The 18686-nt window shown below is 36.9% G+C and overlaps 1 protein-coding gene across 1 annotated transcript in view; it reads left to right on the top strand.

Moving 5' to 3' along the window:
• Nucleotides 1–18686, top strand: part of mosmoa (modulator of smoothened a) — a 48064-nt gene that overhangs the window by 20522 nt on the left and 8856 nt on the right. The window contains exon 2 of the mRNA XM_067423878.1: nucleotides 14225–14437. Within this exon, the coding sequence (XP_067279979.1) occupies nucleotides 14225–14437 (213 nt within the window). The remainder of the gene's footprint in view (nucleotides 1–14224; nucleotides 14438–18686) is intronic.

Raw genomic sequence — 18686 nt, 5'->3', positions numbered from 1 at the left:
AGCTGAGTGTAAATCATCTTTCTTGCATTTATAAAATGTGAAATCCTCTAGATATTGTAATGCAGATTAATTATTTATTTTATTTTTTTGCCTGAAGCAATTGGTTTACTGAACTAATTGTGTTCATAGTGTTGTCTATGCTGAACATCATTTATGTTTAACCTTTTTTTAACTAAAAGATCCATCCAGTAGTGTCAAGTTCATCAACCGAAAAAGTCACCAAATTGAGTGTCTATTGCTTTTTTACATTAAAACACAACACACATTACTGGTTCATTTGGACCAAAAATAATAATAATTTAGTCCTGGTCTGCTTGGGTTCAAATTAGCTTTTTTTATCGCCAAACCAAAAGATACTCAACCTAAAGGCATGGGGATACGGTCACGACTTTTGACGTATTGGCTACTGCCTATTTTGATACAGAACGTAAATGATAAATGCTGGGATAAATGCACTCATCGTGCGTAGCTACATATGGTATTTTGACCTGAGAACTCATGAAGAGATTATAAAATGTGTAAAGGAGTCAAAACAGCTTCAGGAATCCCTCCGTCACACACACAGATCTGCTGACGCCTGTACCGAACTGTGATGGGCAGCATCACGACTAACACGACTTGAGCCTTCTGTCCTTTTCTAGGATCTCATCTTCCTATTTTTGGTTCATTTACATGTATTTGGTGCGTGTTGTGTTCATATCAGTCAAACCGCACCAGAGTTTGGAAGCAGACCGAGACCCATCTTTTCAGCATCTCGGTCCTCTTGTTTGCTGCACTCCAGGGTTCAGATGGCATTGTTCACATTTGTTCAAATGAACCGCACTAACAGAGCAACTGCACCAGGGCTTGTTTTAATCAAACCAATCATGACAAGTGTGAACACATCCAAAAATTGCAGTTGATATTTGACCATCAACTAACATAAAAATAAATCGGAGATTGTCAACAATTGAAAAACTAGCGCAGTACAGTCAGCTCGTCATTATTGCAAAATTAAACATGACCGAGCCCTGAAGTAAATGATTATCATATAAACATTTTTGACTTAATCAGTCAGACAAGCGATCGGTATTGGCCAATCACATTCTATGACTCGATCGGTAATCACGAAATTTGGCCGGTCTCGCAAACTGATCGCAATTTAATGATGAAAAATGTAAAAACTGGCCGTTGACTTGCATGTGAACAGTATACAGATGAGGCTTTTGTGCCATGTTCTGCTTTTGCAACTATGCAAAACATTAGTAAACTGTAGTAAGCTGCAAATCTTTATTTAGGCCATCCTTAAAAATATTCTTGTTTGCCGTAACCCGACCGACCCTGTCAATTTAGGGCCGACTCAATTTTTTATTTTTTTTTCCTTTTAGTCCGACCGACTTGCCGGTTGTAAATTGGCTTTAAGACCGTCCAATTTCTTTTTTTACTTTTCAAACAACTAATAAAACAGTAATAAAATAATATGAATTATATTTTAGTAAGTATTATAAATGTATAAATTGCCTGGGCCATACAAACGAAGGCTACGTTCTTTCGTTTATAGAAAAACCCGTGACGTCATCTATGTTTACACTATGGTTAACGGATGTCACACTATGGCCTGCACGTGCGTTCGTTTCGGCTCGGCTCGGCTCATACTCTCATTCACTGTAACGTTAGACTGTTAAAGCCCTGTCGGAGATTTCGCCGTGTGACAGGAGTCAGGACCATGGACACGTTACACACACCGGGCAAGTGCACTGCAGAAGGGAGGGCTTAGTTTGAGCCCCTGCCCTTTTTGAAAATGAATCAAAAGTGCCGCTCTCAACATTTATCATTACTATATTGTGGCGAATAAAACAGATTTTGAATTATAATTAATATAACAACGTGTACAAAACAGTAACAAATGGCGGAAAAGCCGTTTATCTTGTCTCTGTCAGTCTGAAATGTCGTTGTCATAACGCGTTGCTATGGGTAGCGTGTGTTCTGCTCGACCCCAGCGCGTGGTGGGAGCGGCGGCACTGGTTGTAACTTGAAAAATAATGCTTTATGTATGGTTCTGTCGATGGATACACGTGCACTACAACAGCGATAATAAAAGAAAACATGGGCAAAACGGTCTATATTTGTAAACTGTGTTCAATGCATGCGAGTGCTGCCGTATGACCAGTCATTTTCGCCATCATCACTCAGTATAGTCGCCAGAAGACGCGAATGAGAACCCTCTGCAGTGAGAGAAGATCTGTCTCTGTGCGCAGCGCGCGCACGTCTCACAGCGCGCAAATATTGAGTTCTTTCAAGTCTTGCGTTTGAACGGATAAACTCACACAAAAAGTATGTCAACATCATGTCGATCTTGATGAGTATCCATCAGACAGTCTATATCCCTTAAGAGAACTTTATACAGTTGAGAAAGACGATGCATATCTCTGTATTAGGTCTTAAAGGGGCAGTAGCCTTTACTGCTGTCTGTCAAACAAAAGATAAGGACTCACTCACTGCTCTTGATTGAATAGCTGGTTATAGCTACTTAATTAATTGAATTCATAAAAACAACTTTTTGCTTTTTAATATTCAAATGCACTAGTCTATATCACCAGATGCGTTGGTCTGGCAAGAAGTGCAAGCCACTTCAGAGACACAGATAGTTGCGTGTTCTGAGTTAACACAATCGAGCATAAAAATAAGAAACATATCACGGGAAAATACTAAAACGTGAAGACAGCGGGAAAAGAGCTAAAATACGTGAGAAACCCGGAAAAAAAGGGAGGGTTGACAGCTTTGAGTCAATGACAGCTAGCTGGTGGTTGGACCCTTTTCTTAAAGAATGCACCTGAAATTTATGCAATAAACATGTTTTTGACAAATATTTCAATTTGTTTGTTGTCTATATAGCCTGCAATTAGCTTACACGCCCGAATAGGGTTGCCACCCGTCCCTTGAAATACGGAATCGTCCCGTATTTTCAGGAAAAATGACGCGTCCCGTATCAAAGCAATACGGGACGCGATTTGTCCCGTATTTTACATAGGTCCACCCGCATTGTGTGAAGACACGTCCTATTCTGCCCCTAATTGGGTCGCTGCCGTCGTTGGTTTGTTTGATTGGTTTGTATCAGGTTCACGGGCCGTGAATCACGGCCAATCAGAGTCAGGAGAGGTACAGGTTCTTTTCTATATGGGAAGAATCCATTTGAAACGATGGCCGAGGCAGGTCCAAATACCTCCCCGCGTCCAGCTGTAAAAGTTTCAGAGCAGAGACGCAAGCGGATGCAGAGGTAGCCTACAGACGAGAATGGGAAGAAATAAATATTTGGCTGGAAAGTGTCCGCGGCAATGAATACCAAGCCAATTGCACAATAATTATTTGTCGGCGAGTGTTTTCAGTGGCGCACGCTGGCCTGTCAGATGTGAGAGCATGCAACGGGAGAGCAACATTCACTAAATGCAAGAGTTCACCGAAATCAAAGCACTGTCGCACAGTCCTTTATACCTCAAGCATCTCCTGAGGCAGACAGTGTTATGTTTTTTTGTTTTGTTTTTGTTTTTATCACCTCAATTTTTTGATTGATAACGTTAGATTTCATAAATGCTGCCTATTAAGAAATAATATTAATAATGTAGGCTACATTAATGATGTTATGGTATGATTTGATTATTAAGGTTAAGTTGTATAGTCAGACACAAGCATTACTTTAATAAGATATATATATATATATGATATATCAAATATATCATATATATATATATCAAAATAGGACCTTTTAGGAATAAAATAAACAACTATTTGTTATGCTTAACAAATTTAAATAATTGCATCATCCAATACTATAGAATTAACAATAGACTATAAAAACGGAATAATACATAAATATATTTACTTAACTTACCAAAAATAAAAATGTTGTTTAGTGTTTTATTAAAATAAGAAATGATTATAGATATTATATCATTTACAGTTATTTAGATGTGGTTTCACTGTTTGGATGGTGTTACTGCAAACAATGACAAATATTTTAGTCAAAATCTTTGTTCACAACACTATAAAATTACTCGAGTTAATTTGCAATTTCTTATCCTACTACCCTCTAGGTTACAGCAGCTGAGTTTCTTTTTCATTGTCATAGCTGTGTATTATACTGAGTGCATCTGTTCACACTGATTTCAATAGCAGATATCCTATTATAATGTCCATTGGTATCAATCTTAATATATATATATATATATATATATATACAAATTAGGTTTTAAGTTATGATATACGACCACTGCACTGGCACACCATCGGGACTGTGGTCATCGTGGCCCCGAGGGGTGTGGCCACCGCTGCGGCAGGCGTCCCTTATTTTTCTGTATTGAAGGTGGCAACCCTACGCCCGAAGGCACAGCTTGAAGACCCAGTCAGTGATGTCATGATATGCCAATTTGTTTAAATTCATACCTACGTAATCACCATCACCAAAAATGTACTTTTTTTTTTTGTATTAAAATTTGAAAAAAAAAATAGACCTACCTACCGACCCTTTTTTAATTTTTTTTTACTGTTACTGCAAACCAAAATATTTTTAAGGATGGCCTTAGAGCAGGGAGATTCGATTTAGATGAGACCACACACAACATAACGTGATGCGTTGTTGATCTTGAGGAAATCCTTACGGTTTGACTTGACATGTTGCTTGGCTATAAGACTTCCAGGATCCGATCGTGTCACAATCATGACTGTGTTTTCCAGTTTAAAAGTTTTACTAATGGAAACTGGATCTCTGGTATTGTGAGTAGGGGCGACGTGTCGAAAGCAATCAAACCCTGTTTTACAGCTGGAGCAGCTTAGATTGGATCGATCGTCTTAATTTACCCTGCGCAACTTGTATAAAGCTTTAAAAAACAGTGTTTAGCCTGGTTACTACAGTACACAAAGCAGTGTAGCGCAATCATGGAGTCATGGAGATATACAACATTTATATGTTTTCAGTCAGCCAATCAGATTGTATTTACTATTGCGCTGATCCAAAAAAACACACACCAAAGACAAGAGAGCCGGTTCTAGATTGTTGCTCTGATATTCACTGTCAATTAGCAAAATGGTCTGTTTGGGAGCGCCAGCAAGTTGTATTTTTATCTTGTTGTTACAGCATGTGACTAATTGTGCAAATCTGATTGGTTGGCCAGTGTTTTTTCGCAGTGCGATGGAATGGAGATTAGTACACATCTGTAAAAAGAAATGTACCGCATTGATGGCATGCAAATGTTTGTTTTCGAATGCATTAGAAGCTGTTTGTTGAAATTGAAATGTTAAGTCCACCAAAATGTTTCAGTGAATATTCATCTCAAGCCCAATTTATGCTAGGCCGCAGGTCCGACTCAGAAGTGTAAATCAGCCTTTAGTGTGAACAGGCCCTCAGGGATCACTATCAACACAGTTTAACGAACGCAAATCAAAATCTGCATCTGGAAAGGTTTTTCCCTGTGTGTCCTTCACACGAAATTCCCATTCTCGTGGAGTCCTATCAAGATGACTTAATTTCGCCCATTGAATTTCTCTGCGCAAAGGTAAATGTTACCGCAGCTTTAGGGGTTTCAAAGGTGCTTCGGGGCCAGATCAATTATGAAATAAGTAGCAGCAGTCTTTCATAAAGCTAGTAGTGTGTGCTAGCTCTTATTCAACAACTTGTGCTGTCTGACTAACAGACTGCTTTTGAAGACTATACACTCATATTTCTGGTGAAACGGCAAGATTCTTGATCCTGAATCTCAGTAATAGGCCGTATATGGACCACTTTTGTCAGTGTAGCTGAAATGCTTCAAGCTTCAAAGCGTTGTCTAGCTAGGAGAGTTGTTATCGTTTTCCCTGTATATGGAGTAAAGGACAGGATTTCCTTTGTTCTTCCTTGTCCAGGATGTTTTCTCGGTGGATTCTCCACAATCCTCTGCCTATTTTTCCAGGGCGTAATGTGAATTCTTCCTGTATGTGAACTGTAGTTCAGAGATGCTCGTACTGGTTCTCTAGACCTGCTCACAGACAGCACGACACCAGTCTGACCATCAGCGCCAGAAAACGAGAACATAACGCGAACCTGCTTTTGTTTTCATCTGATGGGACATTTCACGTATATTATTCCGAACCTTCAGACTAGTATGTAGATGTGATGTGGCTTCAGTAAATAAGACAGTTTGGAAACCCACTGTAACCCCTAATGCTCAAAATACTTAATTGATTTGCGTAGGACAAACTTAAACAAATTAGTTTGGCTAAATGAACTGTTTTGCGTATTTAGCACTTTCTTTTTCTTTTGAGTTCACTGACAAATTTCTAGTAAACAGGACTTTCATTGTTTTGACTTGCGTAAACTAATTTCCTTTAATTTAGACTAACTTAAGTTTAACTGAAACTGGCATTGTTTTAATTTTATTTCCCAGAATGCTTTGCCCATGGCCCTCAAAGAGTACTACACAGGGAATAAATCCTATAATTGTGTTTATATAATGTTTTTTGTGTGCCTAGATTAATGGTAAGGAAGATTTACTAGGGATTTTATATTTTGTTATGCTAATTTAAAAGAGGTTCTGTTAATTTTGGTTTATGGGGAGTTACCATTTATGGTGATTATGAGTTGCATGTTTTCTGTACTCATTTTTAGGCGTTACACTGAAGTAAATAACTTAGGGTGCTTTCAGACCTGCCTCATTTAGTTCGGTTGAATCGTACTAGAGTTCGTTTCCCTCTTTGGTGCGGTTCGTTTGGTCAGGTCTGAAAGCAGCAATCGCACTCGGGTGCGCACCAAAAGCGGACCAAACAAGCGTACCGAGACCTCATTGGAGAGGTGGTCTCGGTACGTTTTCAAACGAACTCTGGAGCGGTTTGTTTGTGGTGAGAACGTGATCCGACCTTGAACAGAACCAACTGCAAAAGTACTGATCATTTTTGGACTAAACCAGCTGCCGTAGTTAGCTGCGCTGACATTGTGTGCATGACATTATTACCTGATAGATCGTTGGGAATATTTCGGGAAGATGAGCATGTCAGTTAAGAATAATTAATGCATGCCTCCTTGAAGTGACGAGTGATGCGCGCTCGCCGTCTGCAGTGCATTAGAACGTTGTTTTCACGTCGCATCCGCGCTTCATTATAGAAATGTATAGTTTGCATACTGTGATTAATACACACAGTCTAGTAGATTATGGCCAGGGACAAAACTGGTCCGCGCAGTCGTCTCTCCATAGTGTTATAGTTTGCTGGCTTTGCCTCTTCTGTTGGAATTTTTCCACCCGCAAATTCTGACCAATCGAAAAGCAGTTTAGGAAATACGCCATGGCCAATGAGTGGTGTGGATGTTGTCACATGCCTGCGTTTTGGTTCGTTTCAACTGGTTCGGACCAAAGCAATCAGTGTGGTGTGAAAAGGAACCAAAAAAGCTGAAAAATGCAACAATGTATAATTGTTTGTCCTTGTTTCGGACCAAATGAACTGAACTAGAGATGTGAAAGCACCCTTATTTGATTTGATCAAGTTTTGAAAACTCTTAATAAAGAAGGTAATTAACTAAATATTTTGTTAATTGCAATCAAAAGTTGGCTAACATGATACTTCAAGTTCGGAGCAATTAGCATGCATGAGGACTACCAACTTAAAACTTCATAGTTCAGTTTACTTAAAATTGGTAACACACATTAATTTACATAAAATTTTATGTAACTGATTACCTCATATTTTTAAAATTAGCCCAACTTATATGTGTAGCTGAGTATCTCTTCAACAAGATTATATTCATATTCAATATTCAAATAATCATAAGATTATATTTGTACTCATTTTGCAAGTGTAAATGAAACCGTTGTAACGAAACAGGCAGCTATCCGATCAGTAACTTAATATGCCGAGTCGGATGTTATCTCTTGGACTGAAAAAAGTAATGCTGTAACTTTATAGTTACATTTATGCAATACAATAAAGCAGTCCCTAAATCTGAAAATTAACTTACCTGCTCCATCAAACTCATCAGTCACACATGATAAAAAATGTTTGTTTAATTTGTACTTTCTGACAAGTTTGTGGTGTTCTAGACCTAAATGTAGACTTTAACACAAATGATATAGGGCTGAATTAACACTGTTCAAGCATGAGTAACATACCATACGTGTTAAGACCGGCTCACTCTGCAACAAAACACAACAAACGTGTGCCTTTACGTGTAGTTGTGCGCCTTTGAGAGAAGGCTATTGAAAAGGGGTAAGTCCTTTTTGGTGCACATTCATAAAAAGGAAACTTTTATATACTGTATATTTTCTAATGTAATTTTGGTAAAGCAATTAATGTGTTTAACTTGTTGATATATTGTATAAATGTTTGTACAGTAGTGCAGTGCCTGTGGTATTTTTACATGTTTAAGATTGTACGTAAAGTCCTTTTAGTTTTTTGCTGTCTTATAAATATGTAATCTGCTGCGGATGTGTTTTTATATATCTCGTGTACATGCATTTTGCTTTTTCATCACTACCCAAAATGTTACGGTATTTCCCAGCCCTGTTATTTCTGCTCCACCAATGCCGCAGCACTTGCACACCTTAATTTCTATGAGTTGACAGTAACGCTTACCTCAGTGCCAGACTCAACAAACACCAATGGACCCCTTTCACAGACTGTGATTTAGCAAGGGTAAATTTGACTCCTTTTTTCCCCTCCTTTTCTCTCTTCTGACTCTGTAATCGATCCTTCAGTAGATTGTTTTTCTTCTTCTAGAAAGTCATGGGGAAGCAAATGGGAAAGCTAGAGTCCTATTTGCTGTAGCCTCCCATTCACCACTATAGGGTCCTTCCATATGAAGAAATCAAAACAATTTAATATTTTGACAAGATAAATTTCTAGTTTCAACATTATTTATTCTTTAGACAGTCTTCTTTGAACACTTATGTGAACACCCACATTTGGTTTTTGACCATTGAAACTTTTTAAAATTCAGCAATTTGGACATGAAGTCACATTGGGATTCCCATATATGGGTGTGAACCATAAATGGCCTTAAATTATTACTAAAAAGAAATGTATTACGAATGAGAATCTAAAAGGATATTAAGATATCTTTAATACTTTTAGAGAAATAGGCACGTGAACTTTTGAGGAAAAAGAACACTAATGTAGCTCGGGTATATTCTATGCAATTGTGTTGATAGAAAAAAATTCTGGTTTCAACATTATTTGTTCTTCCTCTTTGTGAGAAAAAAACATCAGCTGTATGCAAAGGAACCCACATTTGTTTTTTGACTAGGGGTGCACCGATGCCATTTTTTCAGATCCGATATTTAAAATTCTGAGTATCAGTCGATACCAATCTGATACCAATGCAGTTTTGTTTAAAAATTATATGTAGAATTTCTATACCTCAGTGTGTTGAACTGATAATCACTCTTGTGAGTTAAACACAATCTACTAAACAGAGACAACTTCTTTATAAAGAAAAACAACAAATTAAAAAAAAAATATATATATATATAAAATGTTCTCCTATTTTTTTTTCAGAGACAAAAATACTACTATACACTAGGGGTTGCACCGACTAGTCGACTAATCGACTAGTCGACCTTAATGCTCTGTGATGACGCTTTAAGCTTGACGTCAACTAGTCGCTGGCCTATAGAGGGCGCAACATGATAAACCATTCCTGACATGCAGCCATATCAGCTGCGCTCAAGAAGACCCGCGTTCACGTCTCGTTCGAGGTTCAAGCTTATTTGTTTATTAATCACATCATCAGCGACTAGTTGACTTCGACTCGACTTTCATCACATAAATGTCGACTTTTAAAAAATGGAAGTCGTTCAACCCCTACTATACACTAGATGATGAATAAATTAGATTAGTGAATAATTCAGCAGCAAAAAAAAATCTAAACATATAGTGGGGGGAAAATTAAGAAAAAACATAAAAGTGAATAAGTGTAGCTCTAAATCGGGTAAAATATTACACAAAATACATTCATGAAAAAAAGTACATATATTTATAGAAATATTTATAGAAATGTATTTATAGTATAAATAAATATAAGTAGGCATGGAAGGAAATATAGCAAATAAAAATGGTCCATGGCAGAAAATAATTTGGATAGTAATTATTTTTATAGTGCATTTTTTGTTTGTAACGCATTAAACCTTGTGTATGGTCTTAACTGGATTGTGTGCCTGAGCACTACAGGTTAATATGCAATCTCTTACAGGTTAATCTCTGGTTAATCTGTTTGGGTGGCAATGTGTGATCTGTAAAGCCATCATAAGGATTTAGCTGGCTGTGAAGACAGACCATGGGTGTAATGTAGGGCTGTGTAGTATACCAGCAATTTAATCGTGCTACCAGAATTTTTACAGTACATCTGTATAATATCACTCGGCTCGACATTAATGCTTGTGGATTTTTGGAAGGGGCGAGTGAAAGAGCATTTTGCTTGCCTGACTGGACAAGTATCCTGATTAAAACATCAATAACAAATTACTAGGGAGTTACTTAAACACGAAAATTATTCTGCGTTCATGGCCATTGATAGTAAATAATAAATGTGGAGTTTTTATATCTGTAACAGTATGGTACAGTTAAGCAACATCATACACGACCAAGAGTGCTGAGTACCATCACGACATAAAATGTGACACTGATTGCTTTTCATCGTTTGAATGAATGACTCAATGACTCGCTCATCAAGATGGTCACCTGCCGCCACCTACTGCCACTTAAGTTTCATGTTTTAAAGTATCATTCTTTCCAACTTTACTAATTTGAATATTCAAAACAAATATGCTTATTAACCATTAATACTTTTATTTAATGCAATTGTAATTTTCAGTGTAAATTATATTATACAATTATTCAATATTATACAATTATTGTCAGAGTAAATTATTTATTTTGATTGGTGTCTATATTATTATTATTATTATTATTATTATTATTATTATTATTATTATTATTATTATACAATTATTTAATTGAATTTGGATTAAAATTTAAGAATTTAAAATGGAATATGAAACCGAAGCATACTTTGTTTGTTTATATATATATATATTAAATTAAATATATATATATTATATATTTATAATATATATAATATATATATAATATATATATAATATATATATTAATTAAATTCTATTCCATTTTAAATTCTTAAATTTTAATCCAAATTCAATTAAATAATTGTATAATAATAATAATAATAATAATAATAATAATAATAATAATATAGACACCAATCAAAATAAATAATTTACTCTGACAATAATTGTATAATATTGAATAATTGTATAATATAATTTACACTGAAAATTACAATTGCATTAAATAAAAGTATTAATGGTTAATAAGCATATTTGTTTTGAATATTCAAATTAGTAAAGTTGGAAAGAATATATATATATATATATATTAGGGCTGTCCTCGACTAAGGATTTAGACATTCGAATCAGAATTGTCGACTCTCTCTATGGTCGACTGATAGTCGAATCATCTCTGTGTGTGTGAATGTGTTGGGAGGGGCACCACACTGTCAGCAGAAGGGTAAAACTATTTTTATTTTCCTTTACACACTGCACACAGCAACAACTTTTAATAAAGCGACCAAAACTACCTGCCAACTGACAGACGAACTGACAATGGCTTTCTTATTATAGGCTATAGGTTTAAAAAGCCTAAAAGATAATGTGGTGGATAAACATTAATAAACCGTTTTCTCATAACATGTTAAAGCCGCGATCGAAATACAGAACATCACACAATATATAAAAGAACATTTTGATAAATAAACCTAAAAAAATACCTGCCTAGAGAGGAAAAGAACACTTTGAGTGCGTTTACATGCACGTTCTGAAGCCGATTGTGCCTAAAGCGGGTGAAGACGTACGCGAAGCTCAGCCCCGCGCCTCAGAATCTCACTCACACCGACACCTGAGGCGCACATTATATACACGCAAGCTCAATTTTGAATTGACTGACAGATGAGCCGCACTCTGTGGTGCGGCAGGATTTTAAACAACTTCCCGAGTGGCCGCGGACAGGCACTGAATGCTGCCGCCGGTGTGTGTACACTCATTAAACGTGTTCTAATTTTAAAGGCACGGTGCGAAGCTCAGCGCCCTTATGATCCATATATAATATATTATACATTTTATTTATAAACCACTTTACATTTAATAGAAAATCTCAGAGAGGAAAATAATAACAATAATTAATTGATTTAAACATTGAAAGACTTTTAAACAGGTACGTTTTTAGTCCCGTTTTTAAAATATCAGTTGTTTGTGGAGCCCTCAGATGTTCAGGGAGGGCTTTCCACTGGCGTGGAGCAGCGGCACAGAAGGCTCTGTCCCCAATGGGAAACTTTATACTCGATCCGAGCGGAAATAGGAAGCCAATGTAGAGACTGAAGAATTGGTGAGATGTGTTCATATTTATGCACTCTCATCAGGATCCTAGCAGCACTGTTTTGAATGTGCTGGAGTTTCAGGATTGCCTGACGTGGTCATACTCAATTCTAGTCAGAATATGAGTCTGAAACTGCTCCATTGGGCTGTGATTATGAGGCGTGTTTCAACCCAACCAGGAAAGACATCAATTGGATAGACCAACAACCAATCAGAGCAACGAAGCGACGTCAACACATCTCAACTGCACTGTGTTGCCAAGTCCGTGTTTTTTTTCCCGCGGGTTGTTTTCTATGTCCGCGGGTTGAAGCGACTATTATGTGATATATAGACCCATGAGTGCGAATTTTAGCAGGCAACCTTGCCAAAATAACACACATTTTACCCCCCAGACTCCATTTTCCCCCCAGAGAACCCCCCTGAGAAGCTATTGTTTAGGGCTAGTAGTTGGTGGGTTTTGCAACCCTGTCTGCACGCGCGCTGGAATCAGGCTGGAATAAACGATCTTTGCCGGTGTTGTAAAAAAATAGAATAATTTAATGATACACAGAGTACTTACCCAACATGATCATCATTTCTGAGAGAAATTGTGAAGGTGAATGCATATACAAACAAGCTCTCTGTTTAGGATTCAAACAAATATAACCCAAGCCCCTTTGATGACGTGATGATTACGTTACTGTTTATCATCTGTCCGTCATCGTCTAAAGCCCGCCCTGATGATTTCATTGGTCTGAACAGTTTCTGTTCGGGGATAATTACTCCTCTATGGAGCGACGCCAGACCGAACCGCCCGACCTAAAAATTTTGTGGGCAAGGCTAGCATCCAGGCTAGTTTCAGGATGCTCTTGCTAGGAATCCCAAAGAGAAAGAGTGTTACAATAATCCAGTCTCGAGGAGACCAAGGCATGAACAAGTTTCTCAGCATCAAGAAGGTTGAGTGAAGGACGAGTCTGGATATATTCCTGAGGTGACAAAAGGATGTTTTGCAAAGATATTTAATGTGGGCCTCAAAGGTTAAGTGTGGATCAAACCTAACACCGAGATTGGTGACTATGGATGACAGAGGAATGTCCTGTCTGGAAAATGTAATACAGGTTATGGTGGATTATCTTATCTGATGAGGGGAACCAATGAGGATGGTTTTATGATAAAAATATATCTGGACAATTTTTTTTATATATATATATATATTTATATTTCAGTCAAGCTTTGACATTTAAATTTGCATTTTTACAGATAAAAATAAATAAATAAAAAAATAAAATAAAAAATAATTATATATATATATATATATATATATATATATATATATATATATATATATATATATATATATATATATATATATATATATATATATAATTATTTTTATTTATTTATTTTTATTTATTTATTTTTATCTGTAAAAATGCAAATTTAAATGTCAAAGCTTGACTGAACATGAGAATAAATTATATGTACAACACAAAAATCGTTTTTTTTTTCCGGACAAGCAAATTGTTTACCCGGACAAATGAATGAGCGATGATTAGCAGTGTGCTTTCAGCACTTTTCAGCACTTCAGGCAGTGAAATTTATTTTAAACCCATGTAAATGTCAGCCTTTCCGTCTGATGGTGAGCTTGAGTACAGCTGCGCAAGCACAGCCTCAGGGACTGCGTCTGACAGGTGCAGGTGATTTCCTGCAGAACTTTATCCTCCTTTATACGGCTATATTGTTTTTGTGTTTCTCTCGTGTGCCATGTTTTAGTTTAGTCCCTAGCTAAACACCCTGATAAAGAGCAGATCCTGTGAGGTTTTTGTGTGTTGACTTGACGTTGTTGTTGTTTGTGATTGCAGGAGCTCTTACCGTGGGCCTGGTGCGTCAATGTCAGACCATTCACGGCCGAGACCGAACCTGCATCCCCCCACGACTCCCCCCAGAGTGGGTCACCACGCTCTTCTTCATCATCATGGGCATCATCTCCCTCACAGTCACCTGTGGCCTGCTGGTGGCCTCGCACTGGCGCAGAGAAGCCACAAAGTACGCCAGGTGGATCGCCTTCACAGGAAGTGAGTGACGAGTCTCGTGTTCGCGTCCATTGCCTTTTTTGACCCGCCCACCAAAGATTTGTGTAGTTTCAGCACAGCAGCACTTAGCAATATTATCGTGATAATCGAATAAACAATGTGAAATTACATAATATCGTTGAACATTAAGATTCATGCGACATCGATAGTCCTTTTCCTGTGTTCTGTCAGGACACACAAGCTGAACTGCTCTGAGCTGCTGAAATAAGCCAATCAGAGCCGAGCTCAACATTAATATTCATGACTCTTCCAAATAAGGCAAAATCAGAGCATTACATCCTAGGGACAATTTATAGGGTTGTAAATGGACCTGTAAAACTGTATCTGGACAATTTTTGCCTTTAAATAAGCCACAAAGCCTCTATGCAGATATCAGAGAACAATTTAACATATTGTTTCAAATCATTCTAGGGTTGCAACAATATAATTTAACTTGTAGGGTCAATAAAAAAACAAATATCCCCTACAGACATCACATTTGGTCTCTACTGTACGTCGATTATCGTCAAATTTGGAAATATATTGAGATATCATATTTTAGGTATATCATCCAGCCCTACCAGTGATATGGTTCAGAATTTCCAAAACAACAAAAAAAATCATTTAACTCACATTTTGATATGTCTCAAACTGATTGCATTTCCTTTGGCTACCTCTAGGGCTGCAGAAACCACATAACCCGTCATAAAAATAATACATTGTATGTTTATCCAAAATTATCTATTTACCTTTTATGACAAAAATCATTAGGATATTAAGTAAAGATCATGTTCCATAAAGACATTGTGTACATTTCCTACCGTAAATATATCAAGCATTTATTAATATTATTAGTAAAATGCATTGCAAAGGACTTAATTTGGATAACTTTTAAAGGTGGTTTTGTCAGTACTTGGAACTGTTCGCATATTATTTTGGCTACATCAGTTTTTACTAAGTTTACTCTAGTTAGGTATGGTGTACAAATTAAACACATTATAGTTTGTTGGGAATTGTCATCACTTCTGAAACCCACAGTATACCTCTTTTCTTTTCTTTTTATCGTACAGTAGGGTATGCGAACAGTGTGACCAACATAAATGTCATCACCAGCACTGTACAACCATTATTAATATTTTTTCCAACTACGCATGCTCTTTACACTCGCACATACTCCCAACTTAACATCTGCAAAGACTTTTTTCTATCGGTCATAGTAGACCGACATTGTAATCTCTGCACAAATGGTTCTAGCAGAAAGAGTGAAACAAAAGCTGAAAATGTGCAGGACCTTACTTGGAAAAGAAGTAATTTCACAGACATAACCATTGCTCAGCTGGAGCTACACATGACGAAATATTAGTTTTACCCTATCAACTGAGGTGTTGGTTCCCAGCTGCAGGGAATATGTAATGACGACCAATTTAAAGTCCTGCACACAAGTAAGCAGTCAGTGAGATGGATGATCTCTGTGGTTTGGGCTTGAATGGGGCTGCTGAGGTGTTGTGTGTCTGTCGAGCATGTGTGTAGCATCTGTTGTGTTCGCTCACTGGAGACACTATTAACTTTCTTCTCTCTGTCCCTCAAGTTAGCTTACAAACCCTGTGTGTATCCTATAAAGAAACTCTTCCATTTAAACTTCCTCTCAGGATACAAAGCATTCAAGAGTAAAGTGAGAAATAGCCATAGTTAACAGTGCTGCAAATTCATCACCTTAATATAACAGCCATAGCTCGTTTGGACTGGTTTTTAAGACATTGCTGTGTGGTTGCTAAGGTGTCGTTGGCAGGGTTTATACTTTTGTCTACAAAAGTGTAACATTTGGGTTCCAGAAGTAAAAACCATAGAGAAATGCCTTTATTTTATTTATTTTTTTACAATTACTTAAAATTTTAAAGACAGACCTAAGGTGAGTTGAGGTTTATCGCCGGAATATGCTTTTGTCAAACATTTATTTAAAATTATTTATTATAGTAGTTTAACAATGAAATCATGGTGAAAAACATAAATTACCATAAAATAATTAAAACAAGCGTCACGATTCCTAGATTAAATGTGAGTACTCGGTTTAAAGAATACTTGATTGCAATGATCCAACCAAAGTGTTGAGAAACCAGAAAAAAACTGGAAGTGGTGCATTTCACTGATATAAATCCATGAACCGCATTTTTAGACTGCTTTCTAAGGCTGCACAATGTATTTAAACCCTTTTAAAACCATCATACTATTGCATAAGGCTGGCTGCGGGTTTAATAATTATTTACATGCGTGTCGGTTATGTGTGTCTCAGAGTGGCTCTATTCACAGTAAGTGCTGCACCACGGGAACGGTTATCATTTACATGTGTGAAGCGTGTCTCAAACTACATCTCTGGGTATGCTGTGTTTGGGTTGCTTTTAACATTCATCCGTGAACTAACATGAAGAAGCCATGCACAGCTGTATTTTAACTAACGTTAACAAAGATGAACTAATACAGTAGCAAATGTACTGCTCATGGTTAGGTCATGTTAGTTAATACATTAACTAATGTTAACTAATGACCATTATTCTAAAGTGTTACCAAACTTTTTAAGTCTGAGTCTTTTTAAACTATTTAAAAGTTTGTAAATATAATTTCTTTTACATTAGTTTAGACCAAGTGCCTAGTGGGCCTTAACGGTTTAAATGAGTCTTTTTAAATGAGTCTTTTAGTTCAATTATGTAAATTTGAAGTGATTCAGGGGATTGTATTTCTTTCCTTCAGTAGTTACTGTTCAAGTTTATAGTCTTCAGAGTATTTTCAAATGCATATTTTCGCTTCAAATAGAAGTTGGTAATGCTGTGGTTCACCTCGTAACTGGTTGACTTGGCTTATAACATGGCTTATAACACTTTAAAAACCCCTTTTTCAAATGCCTATGGGAAAAATGAAAGGAAACTATATTACAGGTACGCAATCCCACTGAGGTAAAAGCAGGTGTCTGTGATATTCGAGATATGGCTCATGTTGCTCCTTCAATCCAAGTCTATAAAATTTTGATCACCATTTAATCGCCCGCCAGATGAAGAGAACTAAAACCACCTGAGCTAGAAAGCAGACAGGAAGTTAGGAGTTATACCTCTCCTGAACACGCCGCATGAGTGACTGCTTTAAACAAAAGCTATTTTTAATTTGATGCAAAACTTCAGATTAGCTCCTGATTATGCCTGTCGTCTCCGTTGTGTAATCAAAAGCCCCAAATGTATAATTGGCTCTCTGGTGTGTCACAATAGCCAAGCACCGTGTGATTATGAAATGGTCTTTGGCAGCACATGCACAGAGATGCTGTTGAATGGAGAAGTCATTTTACTGAGGATCGCGTACATAGTGGCACGGTTGCCATGGTAACGGGAGAGAAATAGTCCCAATTGTCCAGGATCCGCTTACCGCTTCTGAACCTCGGTGACTCACTTGTGTTTTTTTTCTATCCTCGTGTGTGGGCGGTAGTTACGGCGTTTAAAAGAGCAACAGCTCCTTAACTACAACACCTCCGCAGGATAGGATCATAACCTTCTCCATCGGGGGTTACATTTGAAGACTGATACTTTACCAAAATAGCGCAGGATTGCTACGCCGCAAAACACAAATATTTGGTTGAAAACTATCCGCATAGGTAATTATTTTCTGTGTTGTTTTTTTTCTCATTGTAGGGAAAACATAAATGGGTAACAGCTTATTTTACATGTCCTTGTTATATATGTTACATGCACCATAGTAGTAAGAGTAAATTATGCTTAATTACACGCAACTAACACTCAACCAAACCATAATCCTACCCTACCCCTATAGTAAGTACATATAGTTACTAATTATTACTCAACACATGAATATATAGTTACAATGTAACAATGACATTGTGAAATAGTGTAACCCATAAATACTTTATCAATTATTTTAAAATGAGACTAAATACCACAAAACCATCAGTTCCCACCAAAAAAAAATGTAATTTCCTGAAAAAACTAACAGGATGTGGAGTTATATTGAGGACACATTCCCAGCCATGTTTTGTTTAAAACATTTCAATTAGAGAATGAAAAAAGAACAAATGCTCTGAATATTTCAAAATGTTCAGTTTTTTGTGTCAGCAGCACCCATGGACTTTGCCAAACAATTGGCAATTCTGCTCAAAAGCAGTAACATCACACCTGTAAATCACATACTTGTGATGACTAAGCAACTAATATGATTTAACTGTTTAAAAAGTTGGGAATATTTTATAGGGCTATCC

Source organism: Pseudorasbora parva, chromosome 2 (genome assembly GCF_024679245.1).
Source record: "Pseudorasbora parva isolate DD20220531a chromosome 2, ASM2467924v1, whole genome shotgun sequence".
NCBI lineage: Eukaryota > Metazoa > Chordata > Actinopteri > Cypriniformes > Gobionidae > Pseudorasbora > Pseudorasbora parva.
Note: the sequence above shows the minus strand (reverse complement) of the source record. Positions and strands in the feature narration are given on the sequence as shown.